Source organism: Macaca thibetana, chromosome 11 (genome assembly GCF_024542745.1).
Source record: "Macaca thibetana thibetana isolate TM-01 chromosome 11, ASM2454274v1, whole genome shotgun sequence".
In the NCBI taxonomy this organism is placed as follows: domain Eukaryota; kingdom Metazoa; phylum Chordata; class Mammalia; order Primates; family Cercopithecidae; genus Macaca; species Macaca thibetana.
In genome coordinates this window covers 105,546,094-105,567,543 of record NC_065588.1, presented here as the reverse complement: position 1 = coordinate 105,567,543, position 21,450 = coordinate 105,546,094, and the positions used below count along the sequence as shown (strand labels likewise).

The 21,450-nt window shown below is 43.4% G+C and overlaps 1 protein-coding gene across 1 annotated transcript in view; it reads right to left on the bottom strand.

Annotated features, from left to right (window-relative positions):
• MYO1H (myosin IH) overlaps window positions 1–21,450 on the bottom strand; it is a 100,246-nt gene that overhangs the window by 26,432 nt on the left and 52,364 nt on the right. Inside the window, exons 6-15 of the mRNA XM_050749962.1 lie at window positions 19,452–19,631; window positions 16,408–16,506; window positions 14,126–14,239; window positions 13,325–13,396; window positions 11,972–12,091; window positions 9,964–10,031; window positions 9,523–9,628; window positions 8,834–8,914; window positions 7,624–7,715; window positions 4,597–4,691 (exon numbers count right to left, since the gene is read on the bottom strand). Coding sequence (XP_050605919.1) covers window positions 4,597–4,691; window positions 7,624–7,715; window positions 8,834–8,914; window positions 9,523–9,628; window positions 9,964–10,031; window positions 11,972–12,091; window positions 13,325–13,396; window positions 14,126–14,239; window positions 16,408–16,506; window positions 19,452–19,631 — 1,027 coding nt within the window. The remainder of the gene's footprint in view (window positions 1–4,596; window positions 4,692–7,623; window positions 7,716–8,833; window positions 8,915–9,522; window positions 9,629–9,963; window positions 10,032–11,971; window positions 12,092–13,324; window positions 13,397–14,125; window positions 14,240–16,407; window positions 16,507–19,451; window positions 19,632–21,450) is intronic.

The following is a 21,450-nucleotide window of genomic DNA, read 5'->3' as shown; positions in this document are numbered from 1 at the left end:
AAGGGAAATTCTGAAAAATAATTTCTTAGGATTAGCTCATAGTTTCTCAACCTTAGCTCTATGGATATTTGGGGCTGGGTCGTTCTTTGTGATGGGGGCTGTCCCATATATTGTGGGGTGTTGAGGAGCATCCCTGGCCTCTATTCACACTAGATCCCAGTAACACTCTCCCCAGTTGTGACAACCAAATATATTTCTAGATTATATGGTTTGGGTCTGTGCCCTCGCTCAAATCTCAAGTCAAATTGCAATCCCCAATGTTGGAAGAGCGGCCTGGTTGGGGGTGATTGGATCGTGGGGGCAGATGTCCCCCTCGCTGTTCTCATGATAGTTTTCAGGAGATCTGGTCGTTTAAAAGTGTGTAGCACCTTCCCCTTCACTCTGTTCCTCCTTCTCCAGGCATGTTAGACATGCTTGCTTCCCCTTCGCCTTCCACCAGGATTGTAAGTTTCCTGAGGCCTCCCCAGCCATGCTTCCTGCACAGCCTGAAGAACTTTGAGTCAATTAAACCTCTTTTCTTTATGAATTACCCAGTCTCAGGTAGTTCTTTATAGCAATGTGAGAATGTACTAATATGCTAGACATTGCCACATATCCCTGCGAGGGCGTGGGTGGGCGGATAACATGTCCCTCATTGAGAACCAGGTCCTCAGAACTGAACTCATGGCACAAATGCTATACTCAACCCTGATGTGCTGTCATATAAATATGCACAGTCTTTACACTAAGTATTGCACACTGGCCCTAGTCCAATAGCAAAGAAACACACGTACACTGAATATACAGAAACAGAGGGGACACTGAACCTCAAGGACAGCCAACTGGGACTCTGTAAATAGATGAGAAAATTCCCCATGACTGAGAAAAAACAAACTCAAGCACCATGGCTGGTGGTATCCAAGAGCATCTTCAGGCAAAGACAGACATGTCATTTCCAGGTTTAAAACTTGGCTTATCTGTCGACCTAAAACTTAATCAGTTAATAATTACATCAGAAAGCCAATGGCATTATAAAGGCAAAACCAGATTTATTTATTTTTTTATTTTTTTAAAGTTGGGGGAGTAGCCAAGCATCGTGTCTCGTGCTTGTAATCCCAGCACTTTGGAAAGCTGAGGTGGGAGGATCGCTTGAGCCTAGGAGTTTGAGACTAGCCTGGGCAACATAGTGAGTTTGAGACTAGCCTGTCTCTACACCAATTTTTTTAAAAACTTAGCTGCATGTGGTGGTGCATGCCTGTAGTCCCAGCTACTTGGGGAGCTGAAGTAGGAGGATCGCCTGAGCCCAGGAAGTCAAGACTGCAGTAAGCCATGATTGCGCACTGTACTCCAGTCTAGGCAACAGAGTGAAACCCTGTTTCCAGAAAAATGATTAAATAAAAATTTTAAAAAGGCATGCATCAAAAGTGTTTAAGAAAAAAAATGGTGGCATAGAAGCAAGCTGGCTTCACTCCCCCGACAGAAAACCAAAATGAAATAATATAGCATGAGATTATCACCAGAAATATCCCAGAACTCAACTATGAGGATGACATAATTCCTGGTGCTACAAAGAAGTAGACAATCTGAGAGCAGATGGTAAGAGAATCAGATTTCCATATCCATGATGCCCCCCATCTGCCTGGCACCAACCACATGGAAAACTCCCCACCACCACACAGTTTCTACATGGAAAAACGTGAGATCAAGGGAGAGTGAGTGAATGTGTGTGTGTGTAGCCTCACATTCATAGGTATATGCAGAAAACATTTCTATTTTCCTGGAAGTAGTTACAAGAAACTGTTTATTCTTGTGGTTCCCCCTGAAGGAGAGACTGAGAGTAAAAGGCATTTGAGTTTTCCTTTTGTTCTCTTCTGTGCTGTCAGCAGTTTACAGCTCTATATGTGTATTATCTTTATTCTTTAAACAAAAATCAAGGGATTATCTGCACAAAGAGACTCATCCTATTTAAAAATGTTTTCTTTTTGTCACTTTGCATTCAAAGAAAAAACCCTAATACCTGTACATGTTATTACTTTTTAAAAGATTCTTAGAAATATACTCTTATTTAAAAGTAAAAATAATGTTGGGTGTGGTGGCTCATGCCTGTAATCCCAGCACTTTGGGAGGCCGAGGCAGGTAGATCACCTGAGGTCAGGAGTTTGAGACCAGTCTGGCCAACATGGCAAAACACTGTCTCTACTAAAAATACAAAAATTAGTTGGGCGTGGTGGCAGACATCTATAATCCCAGTTACTCGGGAGGCTGAGGCAGAAGAATGGCTTGAACCCCGGGAGGCAGAGGTTGCAGTGAGCCAAGATCACGCCACTGCACTTTAGCCTGGGTAACAGAGCAAGACCTTATCTCAAAAAAAAAGAAAAAAAAAAAAAGCAAAACTAATTTCAAACCAAAAGTAAAAGTGACAAAAGAAAATGAAGAAGAGTTAGACTTCATCAAAACTAAAAACTTCTATGTTTCAAAGGACACCATCACAAAAATGAAAAGACAACTCATAGAATTGGAGAAAATATTTGCAAATTGTATATCTGATCAGGATCTAGAATCTAGGATATATAAAAAAATTCTTACAACTCAATGTAAAACAACCTAATCTCAAACATGGGCAAAAGATCTGCATAGACATTTCTCCAAGGAAGATAAACAGCCAATGAGCATGTGAAAAGATGTTTAATATCATAGGTCATTAGAGAAATGCAAATCAAAAGCACAATGAAATACCACTTCACACCCACTAATATGGTTAGAAGAACATCACATTATAGGCAGGGCATGGTGGCTCACGCCTGTAATCCTAGCACTTTGGGAGGCCAAGGCGGGTGGATCATGAGGTCAGGAGATGGAGACCATCCTGGCTAACATGGTGAAGCCCCGTCTCTACTAAAAATACAAAAAATTAGCCGGGCGTGGTGGTGGGTGCCTGTAGTCCCAGCTACTTGGGAGGCTGAGGCAGGAGAATGGCATGAACCCAGGAGGCGGAGCTTGCAGTGAGCAGAGATGGCGCCACTGCACTCCAGCTCGGGCAACAGAGCAGAACATCACACATGGAACATAACAGATATATAGAATGATATAACACAAGCATGGGTGAGGCTGTGGAGACATTGGAAGCCCTCATATGCTGCTGGTGGAAATGTAAAATGGCGCAACTACTTCAGAAAATGACCTGGCAGTTCCTCAAAAGGTTAAGCATACAGTTAACATATATATTTTTTATTTTGAGACGAAGTCTTGCTCTGTCACCCAGGCTGGAATACAGAGGCACGATCTCGGCTCACTGCAACCTCTGCCTCCCAGGTTCAAGCCATTCTCCTGCCTCAGCCTCCCAAGTAGCTGGGACTACAGGTGTCCACCACCACGCCCGGCTAATTTTTGTATTTTCAGTAGAGACGGGGCTTCACCAGGCTGGTCTCAAACTCCTGACCTCAGGTGATTCGCCCCCCACTTGGCTTCCCAAAGTGCTGGGATTACAGGCATGAGCCACTGCACCCGGCTAAGTTACCATATCTAATCTAATAATTCCATTCCTAGGTATATACGTAAGAAAAATGAAAACTTATGCCCATACTAAAACTCATACCAGCATATCCATGATAGCCTTATTTATAATAGTTAGAAGGTATAAACAACCCAAGTGCCTACCATGAGTTATTGATGAATGCATGAACAAAATGTGGCATATCCACATCATGGGATATTATTTGACAATAAAAGGAATGAAAGCATGGATGAACCCTGAAAAAATTATGTTAAGTGAAAGAAACCAGACACGAAAGGCCACACGTTGCATGATTCCAGTTATAAAAAAAAGTAAAAAAAAAAAAAGTCAAATCTATAACCTGGGATTATAGGCATGAACCAGAGTGCCCCAAATCTATAGAGAGGGAAGGTGGATCAGCTGGTTGCCTTGAGCTGTAGGGGTGGGGTTAGAGGGAAACAGAGAGTGCCTGCTAATGGCTACAGGATTTCTTTTGAGAGTGATACAATGTTCTAAAATGAATGGTGGTGGCCAGGCATGGTGGTTCATACCTGTAATCCCAGCACTTTGGGAGGCTAAGGTGGGTAGATCACCTGAGGTCAGGAGTTCCAGACCAGGCTGGCCAACATGGCAAAAACAAACAAACAAACAAAAAAATTAGCTGGGCGTGGTGGTGGGCGCCTGTAACCCCAGTTACTTGGGAGGCTGAGGCAGGAGAATGGCTTGAACCTGGGAGGCACAGGTTGCAGTGGGCCGAGACCGCGCCACTGCACTCTAGCCTGGGCAACAGAGCAAGACTCTCTCTCAAAATAAAAATAAAAATAAAATAAAACAAAATGAATGGTGGTAATGTTTTCACAACTCTGAATATATTAATACTAAAATCTACTGAATTGTACATTTTAAAATGGGGTAAATGGATGATATGTGAATTGCATCTAAATAAAGTGGTTATTTACAAAAATAATAAATACAATTAGAAAGACTTTTTCGAGTGGCTTGAATGCAAGGTTAGGGAATGTTTGGGATGACCGTGCACCATTTCCTCTGTGGACTCGGAGTTTATTGTAAGACACCAGGCTGGGCACACACATGGCTGTCACCTGTACCCCACAACCACTTACCCTTAGTGCAGTATGTGACCTCTCCTGCATAGTGGAGGAGGCGGAACTCCATCCAGCCAATCCTCTTTCGGCCCTTTGGACCAGCCAGCTTACGGCTACGAGACAGAAACAGACATGAGTTGAACTTTCTTTTTTTTTTTTTTGAGATGGAGTCTTGCTCTGTTGCCCAAGCTGGAGTGCAGTGGCACGATCTTGGCTCACTGCAACCTCCACCCCCCTGGGTTTAAGTGATTCTCCTGCCTCAGCCTCTGGAGAAGCTGGGATTACAGGCATGCGCCACCACACTCGGCTAACTTTTGTATTTTTAGTAGAGATGGGGTTTCACCATGTTGGTCAGGCTGGTCTCGAACTCCTGACCTCGTGATCCGCCTGCCTCAGCTTCCCAAAGTGCTGGGATTACAGGCGTGAGCCATCACACGTGGCCTATGAGTTGAACTTTCTACTTCACTGACACAAAATGGCACCAATATCTGAAGCAAAGAGTAAGAGAGAGATGCCTTCAACCAGTTAGGTCCACATTGAAAGCCACCACACAGGGAGGCTCACAGGAAGTCTTGTTACTTATTTTCTGGCTATAGACCAAGATTTCTTTAAAATTAGATCCTTTGGCCACGCGTGGTAGCTCACACCTATAATCCTAGCACTTTGGGAGGCTGAGGCAGGAGGATCGTTTAAGGGCAGGAGTTTGAGATTAGTCTGGGGCAATACAGCAAGACCCTATCTTAAAAAAAAATACAAAAAATTGGCTGGGAGTGGTAGCATGTGCCTTATAGTCCCAGCTACTTGGGAGGCTGAGGTGGGAGGATTGCTTGAGCCCAGGAATTTGAGGCTGCAGTGAGCTATACTTACACCACTAGACACCAGCCTGTGCAACAGAGTGAGACCTTATCTCAAAAAATTAAAAAACAAAATTAGATCCTTTCTTCCCATAAATGCTGAGAAATAAAAGTATAGAACTGAGCCACAGAAACACATGTATTTGTATAATGAATTCACTTCTGTTTTTCTAGGTGATGTAACTATGAACAATTTTATATCTTACATTTTTATGATGTTGAAAGACTAAAATGCTCATAAAACATCAGTTTTCAGTTTCTACAGATTCTTGATTTTTTTTTTTTTTGGAGATGGAGTCTCGCTCTGTCTCCCAGGCGGGAGTGCAGTGGTGTGATCTTGGCTCACTGCAACCTCTGCCTCCTGAGTTCAAACGATTCTCCTGCCTCTGCCTCCCGAGTAGCTGGGATTACAGGTGTGAGCCACCATGCCTGGCTAATTTTTTGGATTTTTAGTGGAGATGGTTTTTCACCATATTGGGCAGGCTGGTCTTGAACTCCTGACCTCAGATGATCCACCCGCTTCAGCCTCCCAAAGTGCTGGGATTACAGGCATGAGCCACCGTGCCTGGCCAGATTCTTGATTTTTTTTAAATGACTTTTATTTGAAATTGTCACATATATTGACAGCACACATACATTCTAAGTGTACAGCTCAATGAATTTTTGAAAACAATATGCCTGTATAACCAGCACCCAGATTAAGAAGAAGAGTATTCATTACCAGTCCTTGAGAACCCCCACATTGAGCCCTTTCCAGTTGCAACCAGACATGTAACAGCATAAGTGAATTTTTACCCAGTTGTATGCGTTGCATTGCATTGGAATTATATAGTATGTAGTCTTTTTTTTTTCCTTTGAGACGGAGTCTTGCTCTGTTGCCCAGGCTGGAATGCAATGGCGTAATCTCGGCTCACTGCAACCTCCGCTTCCCAGATTCAAGCGATTCTCCTGCCTCAGCCTCCCAAGTAGCTGGAACTACAGGTGCATGCCACTATGCCCAACTAAGTTTTGTATTTTTAGTAGAGACGGGGTTTCACCACGTTGGTCAGGCTGGTCTTGAACTCTTGACCTCAGGTGATCTGCCTGCCTCAGCCTCCCAAAGTACTAGGATTATAGGCATGAACCAGAGCGCCCGGCCATAGTATGTACTCTTTTGTGTCTGACTTCTATCACATTTGTGTAACTTACATCATTGCATGCAGTTACAGATTATTCATTGCACAGTGATATATTATTCCATTTGTGAATGTACCCCAATTTATTTTTCCATTCTTGATTCACTATACAATTTCATGTGCTTATCCTTTGCAATTTCATTTACTTACCCTTCCAGTATTCTACAACAGGTCTGAGAAAGCCATCACCATTTACTAAGTCTTTACCATGGCCAGAAATTGCACCCAGGCAATTTATGGCATCATTTACAAAACTGGATGGTAGGTATATTAATAACCCCATCTTGTAGCAGGGGAAACACAAACGCAGGAGCATTCATCTGGTTTTGGGGCCAGGTACGGTAGCTCACTTCTGTAATCCCAGCACTTTGGGAGACTGAAGTGGGCAGGTCACTTGAGGTCAGGAGTTCGAGACCAGCCTGGCTAACATGGTGAAACCTCATCTCTACTAGCACACGTCTGTAGTCCTAGCTACTTGCAAGGCTGAGGCAGAAGAATCGCGTGAACCTGGGAGGTGAAGGTTGCAGTGAGCCAAGATCGCCCTACTACACTCAGTCTGGGCAACAGAGCAAGACTCTGTCTCTAATAATAATAATGACAATAATAATAACAACAATAAAAAACCCTGTCTCTACAAAAAATATAAAAATTAGCCAGGCATGGAGGTGTATGTTTGTCGTCCCGGCTTCTTGGGAGGCTGAGGTTGGAGGATCACTTGAGCCTGGGAGGCTGAGGCTGCAGTGAGTCGTGATCATGCCACTGCACTCCAGCCTAGGTGACAGACTAAGACCATGTCTCAAAACAAAACAAAACAAAACAAACAAACAAACAAACAAAAACTTGTAATTCACTTAATTTCTACTAACAAAGGGCTGGCACATCTATGAGTGGTATATCATAAAGATATTTTCATGTATGAAGTAGTTGTTCTCTTGAAGAACATTATCCAAATACTAAAAAAAATGGAGATACAATGATCTTCCCCCATGCAAAATCTGGTCAAATAGAGTATGTACGTTTCGAAGTGTGCATGTTTGCCCACTTTCTCTTCCAATTTCTCCAGGAAACTCAAGTCTGTAGCAGGACCAGGCCGAATGCATTCTTCATCCTTCAAAAGAAAAAGAGAAGCCTCAATCCACAGCACCACACTCCATCAATGCCAAGTTTAAGTGCTTTCACCAGCTGGAGCAGAAAGTACTGGACTAAAAGACTGTCATTTCATATAAGTGCAGGTGAACATTCTGGGGGAAGAAAGGGGCTTATCCATGTGTTTGGCTTCTAAGATTTGAGAAGGGGACCATGGAACCAGAGGGCCTGAATATCCCATGAAAAGGCAACTCTCCCACCATCTGACTCAAAGTCTTCCCAAAGATACTCCACAGCTACTACGACCAGCTTAGTGCCAACCTCATCTTCTCTAAACCAGTCATCGCTGACCACGATTACCATGTGTACAGACTCTTGTTGTAGAAGAAAAGCCCTCATGGAAAGAAAGTATAAAACCAGTTGAGTCGAAGCTTTCATATTTCTTCAGTTCATCTTTCTATTTCCTATTTTTCATCCTCAAGAATGATACCATTTAGTTGGCATCTTAAAAATTACAGGTGTGGTTGAGTGAAGCGGTTCACATCTATAATCCCGGCATTTTGACAGGCCAAGGTGGGAGGCTGACTTGAGCCCAGGAGTTTGAGACCAGCCTAGGCCGCATGGTGAAACCCTTTCTCTACAAAAAATTTAAAATTTAGCCAGGTGTGGTGGTATACCTCTGCAGTTCCAGCTACTCAGGAGGCTGATGTGGGAGGATTGCTTGAGCCCAGGAGTTAGAGACCACCCTGGCTCAACCTTTTTTTCTGAGATGGAGGCTCGCTCTGTCGCCCAGGCTGGAGTACAGTGGTGTGATCTCGGCTCACTGCAACCTCTGCTTCCCGGGTTCAAGCAATTCTCCTGTTTCAGCCTCCCAAGTAGCTGAGACTACAGGTGTACGCCACCATGCCCGACTAATTTTTGTATTTTTAGTAGAGACAGGGTTTCACCATATTAGTCAGGCTGCTCTCTAACTCCTAACCTCAGGTGATCCACCTGCCTCGGCCTCCCAAAGTGTTGCGATTACAGGCGTGAGCCACCGCACCCGGCCTGGCTCAACCCTTTTTAAGCCTGGGAAAAAGTTCTTCCAAGAGTTGTAAATGCCGGGTGAATAGGCTCTAATGCAACATTAATTTTTCTCACCAGAATGGATATGATTCCTTTATGTCTCTCTTCTACCAAATCACAGATGATCTTGTTGTTGAAATATTTAATTGGCTCCCACTAAAATGACAAAGAGAAATTAATTCTTCAAGAAATATTTAGATGAACGTAAAAGTTGGTTTTAAATTGGTTTTCTAAGACATCTTTTTTCAAAATCTAATTTTTATATTCAACCTTAAACAAATTATATTTTCTGAATATCAAAATAATTTCTCAGGAAATAAGCAGAGAAGGGCTAAAAATTAATCCTCAGTACTAATTAGGAAAATCTCCAATGAAATAATATTTCAATTAAATGTCTTCAGTGGTTGGGCACAGTGGCTCACACCTGTAATCCCAGTACTTTGGGAGGTCGAGGCAGGAAGATCACTTGAGTCCAGGAGTTCGAGACCAGCCTGGGCAACATAGAGAGACCCTGTCTCTACAAAAAATAAAATAATTAGCCAGGCATGGTGGCATGTGCCTGTGGTCCCAGCTACTTAGAAGGCTGAGGCAGGAGGACCACTTGAGCCCAGGAGGTGGAGGTTGCAACAAGCCATGATTGTGCCACTGTACTCCAGCCTGGGTGACAGAGTAAGACCTTGTCTTAAAAATATTAATAATAATAATTTAAAAAATCTTTAGCTAGATTAAGAAACCAGATGAGGAGAAAACATCAAAATGTTTACCTCTATGCCTTCCATTTCATATTCTGCCTGTTCTGCTTTTAGAGTCCTCTCAATTAACAGTTGCTGGAGTTTCTCATTGCAGTAATTTATACAGAACTGTTCAAAACTAAAAATACAAAAGATTTAAATAACTAAAGTTACATAAAGAGAACAATTTTTTAAAAATTATATTCTTTTTAGGGATGCTTTTTAATAAAGAAAAAACAAAGTCCTTATTAATAAAATAATTTACTAAATAAATCAGAAGAGTCAAGTGAGAATATATTTGCATTTTTATGGTTAGTTGACATCTAGGATGGTCTGTAAATTAGAAACTATGTAAATCTAGAGATTTTCTGGGGACAGGAAAATCAATCTAGTAACATTAGCGAATGATTTAAATCTCGACTGAAACCTTAAAAAAGGGCAAAAGACAGGTAGGGAGGTAATGACAAAACGTACCCATTCTTGTCAAAGACTTCAAACCCGTAGATGTCCAGTAATCCAATTACAGTTTTCCTGGTGAAATCCTGGTCAAAATAATACACTCCATTCATACTTAGGTCTTTTCCTTTGTGCTACTCAAAACTCTGTTGCTGCTCCCCCAAACTGGGGCTTGGCGCTAAAGCTCATGTCTCCTCTTTCTCCAACAATACAGAACCTTTGGGTGGAAGTAATTTCCCTAGCCTGCTGCTCCTGCCTGCTCAGATCCCACTGCGGCTTCCATAGCCATCACCTGTGGAGTGAGACCTTCTCCTTCTGATTCACTTCTTTGCTTCAGCTCTCCTCAGCCTCCCAAGCCCATGTACAATCCAAAAAACAAAAACAAAAAAAAAAAAAAAAGAAGACGACGACGACAATGATGAAGAAAAATAAGAAGGAGAAAAGGACCTAGATAGATAAGAAGATGCCTATCCAAGTAAGAGGAGTAAGTACCCTCAGGCCACGGTGAATATTCAAAGATAATGTATTTATTTCAGGCTGGGTGTGGTGGCTCACGCCTGCAATCCCAGCACTTTGGGAGGCTGAGGCAGGCGGATCACTTGTGGCCAGGAGTTTGAGACCAGTCTGGCCAACATGGTGAAATTCCATCTCTACTAAAAAATTACAAAAATTAGCCGGGCATGGTGGTGTGCACCTGTAATCCCAGCTACTCAGGAGGTTGAGGCACAAGAATCACTTGCACCCCAGATGTGGAGGTTGCAGTGAGCCAAGATTGTGCCACTGCACTCCGGCCTGGATGATGAAGTGGGACTCTGTCTCAAAAAAAAAAAAAAAAAAAAAGATAATGTATGTATTTAGTTTTAAAGGGACACAATTAAATACTCTGTATGAGTGCCCTAAGTCGCTTCTTCCAAAATCATCTTTTGTGTCCTACCTCCATGAATTTTGTCACATCCACATATCCCCTCCCCATCCATTTATCATTTCCTTAATTTTTAGCGTGGATTAAATCCCTTTTATATTTAATTCCACTTGAAAAGGAAATGTGACTGAAGTGTGAGTTTGAAGAGCTATATTTTTTCTCAAATATGTTAAAATACGCTTCTGTTGAAATTTTTAAATGTCAGGTGAATATATTGCTGTTGAAATGTGAAGATTTGCGGTGGTTCATGCCTGCAATCCGAGCACTTTGGAAGGCAGCAGTGGGAAGATGGCTTGAGCATGGGTGTTCGAAACCAGCCTGGACAACACACCAAGACCTCATCTATACGAAAAACATTTTAAAACTTATCCGGGCATGGTGGCATGCAACTGTAGTTCCAGCTATTTGGGAGGCTGAGGCAGGAGGATTGCTTGAGCCCAGGAGCTGGAGGTTGCAATTGCACCACTGCACTCCAGCCTGAGTGACAGAGCAAGATCTTGTCTCTAAAAATAAAAATAAAAAATAAAAATTTTTTTTTTTTTTTTTTTTTTCTGGAGACGGAGTCTCGCTCTGTCGCCCAGGCTGGAGTGCAGTGGCCGGATCTCGGCTCACTGCAAGCTCTGTCTCCCGGGTTCACGCCATTCTCCTGCCTCAGCCTCCCGAGTAGCTGGGACTACAGGCGCCCGCCACCTCGCCCGGCTAGTTTTTTGTATTTTTTAGTAGAGACGGGGTTTCACTGTGTTAGCCAGGATGGTCTCGATCTCCTGACCTCGTGATCCGCCCGTCTCGGCCTCCCAAAGTGCTGGGATTACAGGCTTGAGCCACCGCGCCCGGCAAAAAATAAAAACTTTCTATGTACACGTGAAGCTATCTGGCATACCACAGGCGCTATGCATAGCACACTTTGGGACACACTGTGTAAGTCATTAGGCATGCATTCATACTGTATGCGAGACACTGGAAATGTGAATAGGGAAAGACACCAGCCCTGCCTATGAGGCGTCCACAGTTCATTCTCCCTCCCAAATTCTTTAAAGAAATGATGATGATTATAAAACATCACCATGTTAGCAAGAGCAAGGTACCCAAAATGCATTGACCAACCTTGTTAACTAAGGAGGAATTGATTTTGTTGACCAGCCAAGTAAACGTTCGTCCATAAACAGCTTTTGCCATTGCATCTCTAGCGTAGACAGAGAGTTCTAGTGTCAATGGGCAGATCACCTGAAAAGAATGACAAGGTGCATCATTATAGGTGGAATAAAGAAGCCCCCAGAGTGTCCAAAGAAGTCTTTTTTTTTTTTTTTTTTTTTTTGAGAGATGGAGTCTGACTCTGTCGCCCAGGCTGGAGTGCAGTGGCGCGATCTCGGCTCACTGCAAGCTCCACCTCCCGGGTTCACGCCATTCTCCCGCCTCAGCCTCCCGAGTAGCTGGGCCTACAGGCGCCCACCACCTCTCCCGGCTAATTTTTTGTATTTGTAGTAGAGACGGGGTTTCACTGTGTTAGCCAGGATGGTCTCGATCTCCTGACCTTGTGATCTGCCTGCCTTGGCCTCCCAAAGTGCTGGGATTACAGGTCTTTTTTTCTTAACAACAACAACAACAACAAAAAATAAATAAAGGGACAGGATCTCTCTCTGCTGCCCAGCCTGGAATGCAGTAGCTGGGACTACAGGTGTCCACCACCATGCCCCGATTTTTTTTTTTTTTTTTGTAGAAATGAGGTCTAGCCATGTTGCCCAGGCTGATCTCAAATTCCTGGGCTCAAGCAATCCTCCCACTGCAGCCTCCCAAAGTGATTACAGGTATAAGCCACCACACACAGTCTTGAACTAGTGTTTAATGATGACTGGCAAAGCATACATGCTGGGAAGATGCTACTCTTGCCTTTGGTTCATACGATGGCTCTTTCTTGAGTGCCCATGTGTGCCAGGCACTGTGCTGGGCTGCCAAGATACAGCTGTAACCCAGACACGCAGTCCTGACCTTCATGGGCTCACAGTTCATTTGGGGGTAGGGAGGGAGGGAGAGACATTCAAAGAATCACAGAGTCATGTTGAAGGTGCTACAAGGAGATGCATATGGTGCTTTGAGGTAGAGGTGGGAGGATCAGAGAAGGCTCCTTGAGGAAGTGACCCCCAGGAAATGAAAGATGAAGAGGAGTTAACTAGATGAAGCATCGGGAACAGTGTTCCAGCAGAAGGAACAGCAGGTGCAAAGACTCCTGTGGAGGGAGGACATAGGGAGTATGAGGCATGGCTTGCTAGCATTGGTGTGGTGGTGGTGATGGTGATGGGGGAGGATGAGGCAGGAGATCCCGCAGGAGCTGGACCACGCAGGGCCTGGTGAGCTAGGATCAAAGGTTTGGCCTCCCCTGAGGCCACTACCCTGCTGCTATTGGAGGGAGGCAGCAGCAGCAGGGAGGGCCGGCACATTTCCACCTAGAGCCATTTTTACCTCCTCAGTTTTGGCTTCAATTTTTCTGTGGGTGAGAGCTTCCAGAAGGTCTGCTGGGTGGACTCCCAGGAGCTGCATATAAAAGAAATCCAAAGTGCTATTCAGTGACGCAGTTTTACTTGCTTTTTATTATTTTTTTAGAGATAAGGTATGGCTCCGTTGCCAGGTAGGAATGTGGTGGCACAATCATAGCTCACTGTAACTTTTTTTGAGACAGGGTCTCACTCTGTCACCCACGCTGGAGTGCCGTGGCACGATCTCTGCTCACTGCAACCTCTGCCTACCAGGCTGAAGTGATCCTCCCACCTTAGCCTCCTGAGTAGCTGGGACTTCAGGTGTGTGCCACCATTCACAGCTAATTTTTTTTTTAGAGATAGGGTCTCACTACATTGCCCAGGCTGGAGTGCAGTGGGCATGATCATGGCTCACCGCAGCCTTGAATTTCTGGCCTCAAGTGATCCTCCTGCCTTGGCTCCCCAAAGCGCTGGGATCACAGGCATGAGCCATTGTGCCCGGCCTACTCACTAACTTATAAAGAGTTCATGGAGTATCCAGGCCCAGGGTTATCTGCCCAGAATGATCACTGTGCTTTAGTACAAAACAGACCACAATAGCTCCCTCAACCAACTGGCTTTTACTCCCGCCCTCTCCTTCAAACCCCCACTCTTTAAACCTCCTAACCAGTATCAGCCACAAGAGCATGGCACCAGACATTTGGGCCTAACTGTGGGCACCCAGCGGCCTTGCTCTCTTCTCCCACCCCTCCCCCTCCCTCTGTCCTCTCCGAAACAGTAACATCACCTTGGCTATCCACTTGATCTCGTGGGTGTCTGGGATAGTGGCACAGCCTTGGTCGTCTTCTTCAAAACCAATGTTCCCCAGGTGTAAGACACTGGCAATAATTCCAAAGAGATTCTGGGAACATGGGAAGTGTTGAGACAGGAGATCAGGACAGGGAAAGAGAACGGTGGCTACCTAATTGATTCACGTAGTGGAGACACCCAAAGGAAAAATGCCCCCGTCCCAATTCCACACCTGAGCTCACAGAACCAAGCCCTCCCCCTTCCCCAGAAACCGGCCCTGTTATTCACTTTGGGTGCTAAGGGAAGAGTGAAACAGCCTTACTCAATGTCCAGCATGAAACACTTTATTTCCATACAACAACGACAAATACATACATGAATTTTTCATAAAATAAACTACTTGTATAAAATATTTTATGACCAGGCGCGGTGGCTCACGCCTGTAATCCCAGCACTTTGGGAGGCCGAGGCGGGCGGATCACAAGGTCAAGAGATCGAGACCATCTGGCCAACATGGTGAAACCCTGTCTCTACTAAAAATAAAAAATTAGCTGGGCGTGGTGGCGAGTGCCTGTAGTCTCAGCTACTCGGGAGGCTGAGGCAGGAGAATTGCTTGAATCTGGGAGGCGGAGGTTGCAGTGAGCTGAGACAGCGCCTTTGCACTCCAGCCTGGCGACAGAGCAAGACTCCGTCTCAAAAGAGGAAAAAAAAAATTTATACAATACTGTCTAAAATAAAACTCACTAATGAACCCATTTTTCAAATAACATTATCTATCTATCTATCTATCCATCCATCTATCCTTTTTTTTTTTTTTTTTTTTTTTTTTTTTTTGAGACAGAGTCTCCCTCTGTTGCCCAGTCTGGAGTGCAGTGGCGCAATCTCTGCTCACTGCAAGCTCCACCTCCCAGGTTCAGGCTGTTCTCCTGCCTCAGCCTCCCAAGTAGCTGGGACCACACGCGCCCACCACCACACTCAGCTAATTTTGTGTATTTTTAGTAGAGACAGGGTTTCATCGTGTTATCCACGACGGTCTTAATCTCCTGATCTTGTGATCCGCCTGTCTCGGCCTCCCAAAGTGCTGGGATTACAGGCGTGAGCCACCGCACCTGGCCCATCTATCCTTTTTTTTTTTAAGAGACAGGGTCTTGCTCTGTCACCCAGGCTGGAATGCAATGGTGCCATCATAGCTCACTACAGTCTCAACCTCCTAGGCTCAAGCAATCCTCCCACCTCAGCCTCCTAAGTGGCTGGGACTACAGGCATGCCCCACCATGCCTGGCTAATTTTTAAAATTTTTTTTGTAGAGGCAGGGTCTATGTTCCCCAGGCTAGTCTCAAACTCCTAGCTAGCCTCAGGTGATTTCACCACCTCAGCATCCCAAAGCATCAGGATTACAGGTGTGGGCCACTGCACCTGGCCTCAAATATAGAGGTTTTTAAATTACATCCTGGCCCTTGAAAGACTGATAGTTTAACAATCAAAATGAAAAAAAAAAAAAAAAAAAAAAAAAAAAGACAAAAAGATGTAAAAACAAAGTATTTATAAATTCTACCATTTGTTCCAGTTTGTGCCAAAATAGAAGCCTCAATGAATGAGAGTCTTGTAATTCTATGGCATCTAAATTGTTGAGACTGGACTTACTTTACGGGAGAAAAAACCCGACTCCTCCTCATTGCACACAATATTAGGAAAACTTAGGGTTGCCAGATAAAAGAACCCACAGTTAATATTTGAATTTCAAACTTATATTTTTTTTAGTATAAGTTTGTCCACATGCAATAATTGGAACATGATCATACTAAAAAATTATTCACTGTTTATCTGAAATTCATATGTAACAAGGCATCCTGTATTTTTGCTTTTGTTTTTGTGTTTTTGAGATGCAGTCTTACTCATGTCGCCCAGGCTGGAGTGCAGTGGCACGATCTCGGCTCACTGCAACCTCCGCCTCCCAGATTTAAGCGATTTTCCCGCCTCAGCCTCTAGAGTAGCTGGGATTACAGGCGCCCGCCACCATGCCCAGCTAATTTTTGTACTTTTTTAGTAGAGACAGGGTTTCACCATGTTGGGCAGGCTGGTCTCAAACTCCTGACCTCAAATGATCCGCCTGCTTTGGCCTCCCAAAATGCTGGAATTACAGGTGTGAGCCATCGCACCTAGCTGCATCCTGTATTTTTATTTGTTGAATCTGGCCACTGTATTATGCAAACACCAAGAAATCAGGAATATTTCCTCAGTCCCAGAGGAAACTATCAGTTCTGCTGCAAGAGCACATACCTCGAGGTCAGCTTCAGTAAAATCAATGACAGAAAAGGCATTGGAAACAGTTTTCCAGTCATTCTTATCATTAATGGATGACTCTTTGGCACAATGACCCTGTTGACAAAAAGTTTGAGTTACTTAATGTCATTTTTATCAGGGCAATTAGCATGTCTATTCCTCTCTGAAGATGCAAAAGCTAGTCCTATAATGTACTGAATTGCAAATAAAAAATAGATTTTTCTCTAATTGTCTAGCATGTAATGATATGACAACTGTTGCTTTTTTCCCAAAATTTATTTGGAATTTTATTTAAAAATCTCTGTTCTGGGAAAACATTCCAAGTTACATGTAAGTGGTATATCTTTTTGTACGTGCTTTTAAACATAGTTTTCTTATCATTTTTGCTAAATGAATTGAAGCTGTTTGTCTCAGGAAATATCTGCTGAAATATGCAGTGATATTACAGTGCTTGAAAGCAGAAACTCTTGACTCACTTAGAGATCGCCAGCAAAAATGTCACTGCAGGACCAGATGAAAGAAGGCTTTCCCGCAAGGAAATAAAAGGCTGGCATTTAGAGTAACAGAGGTTTTGTGAAAATCATCACAAGCAGAGATTTTCCCCATGAACTCCAGAGGTTGTCTTTTAAATAACAGACTGATTTAAAGAGAAAACGTTCTAGGAAAATGTTTTTTATTATTTTGCTTTTGTGGTACAGGGTGTTCCCAGTTTCCTAATTATCTGAAGATCTGTCTTCTTAAAAGATTTCTTCATTGCATGGGGGAAATCAGATGTGTCATACCATGAAAATATTTCTTAGTGAAGTGGCCGATATAAAATTGGCAACCTCACAAACCTTCCCAGCACAACCAGCAACATCTGCTCCTGCCCCCGAAGGGATGGGCCTGTGCAAATCAGTTCCTCTCCAAAACCTGTTGGTTTGGAAGCAGTGCAAATATACTGCCAAGTGAAACCATAAAGTTTACCGAAGTTATGAGAGATCATGAAATTGGTTTTAAATATTAGTGGCAAATTGCTAGACCCATTTCCAAAGCCCCTGACGTATATGGATCTAGTTGAATTAATGTGGCCAGAAAAAAATCTACAAGAATAAAAGCATGATATATTCTAAAAGGGAATTATTTATCAAAGGGTTAGAGAAGCCCTTGGGAAAATGGATGAAGCCCTCAAATATTTTTATAAATTGACCCTTTCTGATCATGCTATGGGAATACAAACATGATGTGACATACAGCTTTGTCCGGAAAATTAAACCCTCCAAAAAGAAAAAAAAAAATCACGTTTGATGTCTTCTTTGTTTTAGTAATTAGTTCAGAGTTTGATTAGTATAAAATTAGATTATGAGATTCTTTCATTATTTAGCTTCATTTTTCATTTCTATTTTTAAAACACATTTAGAGACGGGGTCTTGCTACATTGCCCAGGCTGGTCTTAAACTCCTGAACTCAAGCCATCCTCCCACCTTGGCTTCCAAAAGTGCTGGGATTACAGGACTGAGCCATCATGCCCCAGCTTGTCTTCATTTTTGAAAGTAAACTTTTGTCAAGCCTTCTTTTCTTCCACGATTTCTAGGAAGTATTGATCCTCATTTTGTGAGATTCATTTTATAAAACCTCGTTTTCTCTCTTAAATGATGCCTTCATCTACATTCTACAAGGTGGCCTCCATTCAAAACCAGGCCAAGTGAGAAGAGAAAAATCAAAAAATGTTGGGACAAAAAAGGTGTTAATGACACCAAATACTGAGAAGTGCCATACAATCTGGGTATTCTAGAACGCTAGTGCAGGCTGCAGAAAAACAAATATTGCAAGGTTATCTTCTGACAGTCAAATCTGTAACACTAGACCCTAGGCTTGCTTATAGGAATGGCCTGAACTGTATAGTGTGTTCATCTGGCAGCAAACGTTTGTCAAGATGGAAGGCAGGAGCATGAAAAAAGTTCTTTTTTTTTTTTTTGAGACGGAGTTTCGCTCTTTTTTGCCCAGGCTGGAGTGCAGTGGCGCGATCTCAGCTCACCGCAACCTCCGCCTCCCGGGTTCAAGCGATTCTCGTGCCTCAGCCTCCCGAGTAGCTGGGATTACAGGCATGTGCCACCATGCCTGGCTAATTTTTTGTATTTTAGTAGAGACAGGGTTTCTCCATGTTGGTCAGGCTGGTCTTGAACTGCCGACCTCAGGTGATCCACCCTTCTTGGCCTCCCAAAGTGCTGGGATTACAGGCGTGAGCCACCGCGCCCGGCCAAAAAAGATTTTTTCAAAAGTAGTTTACAGTGGCTCACGCCTGTAAACGCAGCACTTTGGGAGGCCGAGATGGGCAGATCTCTCAAGCTCAGGAGTTTGGGACCAGCCTGGACAACATGGAGAAACCCTGTCTCTACAAAAACTACAAAAATTAATGAGGCATGGTACCTCGCGCTTGTAGTCCCAGCTACTTTGAAGGCTGAGATGGGAGGAGTCCTTGAGCCCAGGAGGTCAAGGCTACGATGAGCCATTATATTATGCTACTGCACTTTAGCCTGGAGGACAGAGCGAGACCCCATCCCAAAAACAGGAAAAAAAAAAAAAAAAAAAGTAGTTTGAAAGCAGAATGAGATAGCATAGGTTTTAGATATAGCTGGACGGTGAGTTTCTATCACACCCAGATCAGCGCTCCTCACTTTGGCTGTACACTAAATCACCAGGAGGACGTTTAAAATAATTCTAACGCCCAGGTCCTACCCCAGACCAGTGAAATCTGAATCTCTGGAGGGTATGGCCCAGGCATTTGTGTTTTTAAAGGGTTCTTCAGGTGATTCTAGTTTCAGCCAGGGATGAGAACCACTTGCCTAGACATTGGTTACTTTACCAAGGTGATATAGCTGCCAGGCACAAGAGGAGATGGGTTAGATTACTTGTGATATATACATATATCAAGAAATTAGCCAATAGGACACATAGCACAATGGTAATAGAACGTCTCAAACATCCTACAGTAGCCCGTATAAACACCTCTGATTCCCTCGTCCAAAGAGTCACCAAAGCCAGGTGCTGGTCCTCCCCACCTGTGAGAGGTATTTATACAGCTGGGGGTCTCGCTCCAGTCCCAGGAAAGCCAGGCGCTCCTCCTCACCACCTGCCAGCAGCTGGTAGAAGATGTGGAAATTCCGCTCGCCTTGGTTTTGGTAGACAACTCGGGACTTCTCTATCAAGTAACTGATGATATGCCCACCTACAGGGATGCCCTTCAAAACAGAACAAAAAATGCAGCAGTGACAACAAAAATCTCTTCCTGGCATCTCCTGATGGCTTGAAGTTCTGAGTTGGAATGAAGTCTGATCTATCAATCTTCTTCTTGTTTTGGACCTATCAATCTTCTATCATTAGTATTTCCTGGGTTCTGTTTACAAAGATTTTTGCTTACCCCAAGAAACTATCATGAAGATAGTTTCTATGTCTTTTTCTAGAAGCTTGATTCTTTAGGATAATGATCCATCACTATTGAATTTTTGTATATGGAGAGGGGGAGTGGTCAAAGGTCTTTTTATTCATGTTGATATCCAGTTGATCTGTGCCATTTATTAGAAAGATGATCTTGTCTCTACTGAATCATAGTGATGCTTCTGTTTTAAGTCAGCTGACTGTATGTGTGGACTTGATCTTCTCTGGACTTTATTCTGATCTATTGTCCTCTTTATCTATCCTTGTGTGAATATCACACTGTCTTAATATTTTCAATAATATAACCAATAAAAGATTTTTATTCCAGAATATATAGAGATTCTTGCAAATCAATAGGAAAGAACCAACAACCCAATTAAAAATGGGCAAAAGACTTGAATGAAAAAGAAAGCCTTTAAGTGGCCAAGAAGCAAAATTTCATTAATTACCAGGGAGATACAAACTTAAATCACAGTGAAAAACCACTATATCCCACCAGAATTTCTCAAAAGGATGAACAATATAAATGTTGGCAAGGGTATGGAGCAACCGGAACCATCATTAATTATCCTAACACTGCTTTGCTGGTAAGAACCCCATGATTCTACTTCTTTAATCCAATATAAATCTACTAAAGGGCATGTGCATGGATGTTCAAAGTGCTATATATCACAGTCCCAAATTGCAAACAGCCCAAATGTCCAACAAAAGGAGAACAGATAAGTTGTGACATAGTCATGTAATCAAAAAATGAACAACTGCTACATGCAAGGACATGGATGAATCTGACAGATACGTTGACTGAAAGAAGTCAGGCACAAAATAGAATATACTGTGTAATTTCATTCATATGCACTTCAATGACCAGTGAAATGAACCAATGATCACAGAGGTCAGAACAGTGGGCAGTGGGAAGGGGGAGTCTGTTGGGGAAGAGCAGGAAAAGCTTTCAGACGTTAGAATTTTTTTTTTTAAGTTTTATTTTAAGAGATAGGGTCTTGCTCTGTTGCCCACGCTGGAGTGCTGTGGCCTGATGGTGGCTCATTATAACCTCAAATGCCTGGGCTCAAGCAATTCTCCCGCCTCAGCCTCCCAAGTAACTGGGACTATAAGCGTGCACCACTATGCCTTGCTATTTTATTTTTGTTTTTTGTAAAGACGGGGTCTCACTATGTTCCCCAGGCTGGTCTTGAACTCCTGGGCTCAAGCAATCCTCCCACCTCGACCTCCCAAAATGCTGGTATTACAGGTGTGAGTCACCACTGCCTGGCCTCCAGATGCTATCATTTTTTTTTTTTTTTTTTTTTTTTTTTTTTTTTTGAGACAGAGACTTACTCTCTTGCTCAGGCTGGAGTGCAGTGGTGTAATCTGGGCTCACTGCAACCTCTGCCTCCCAAGTTCAAGCGATTCTCATGCCTCAGCCTCCCGAGTAACTGGGACTACAGGTGTGCACCACCACACCTGGGTAATTTTTGTATTTTTATTAGAGACTGGGTTTCACCATGTTGGCCAGGCTTGTCTCGAACTCCTGACCTCAGGTGATCCGCCCACCTCGGCCTCCCAAAGTGCTGGGATTACAGGAGCGAGCCACCAAGCCCGGCCCAGATGCTAGACATTTTTATG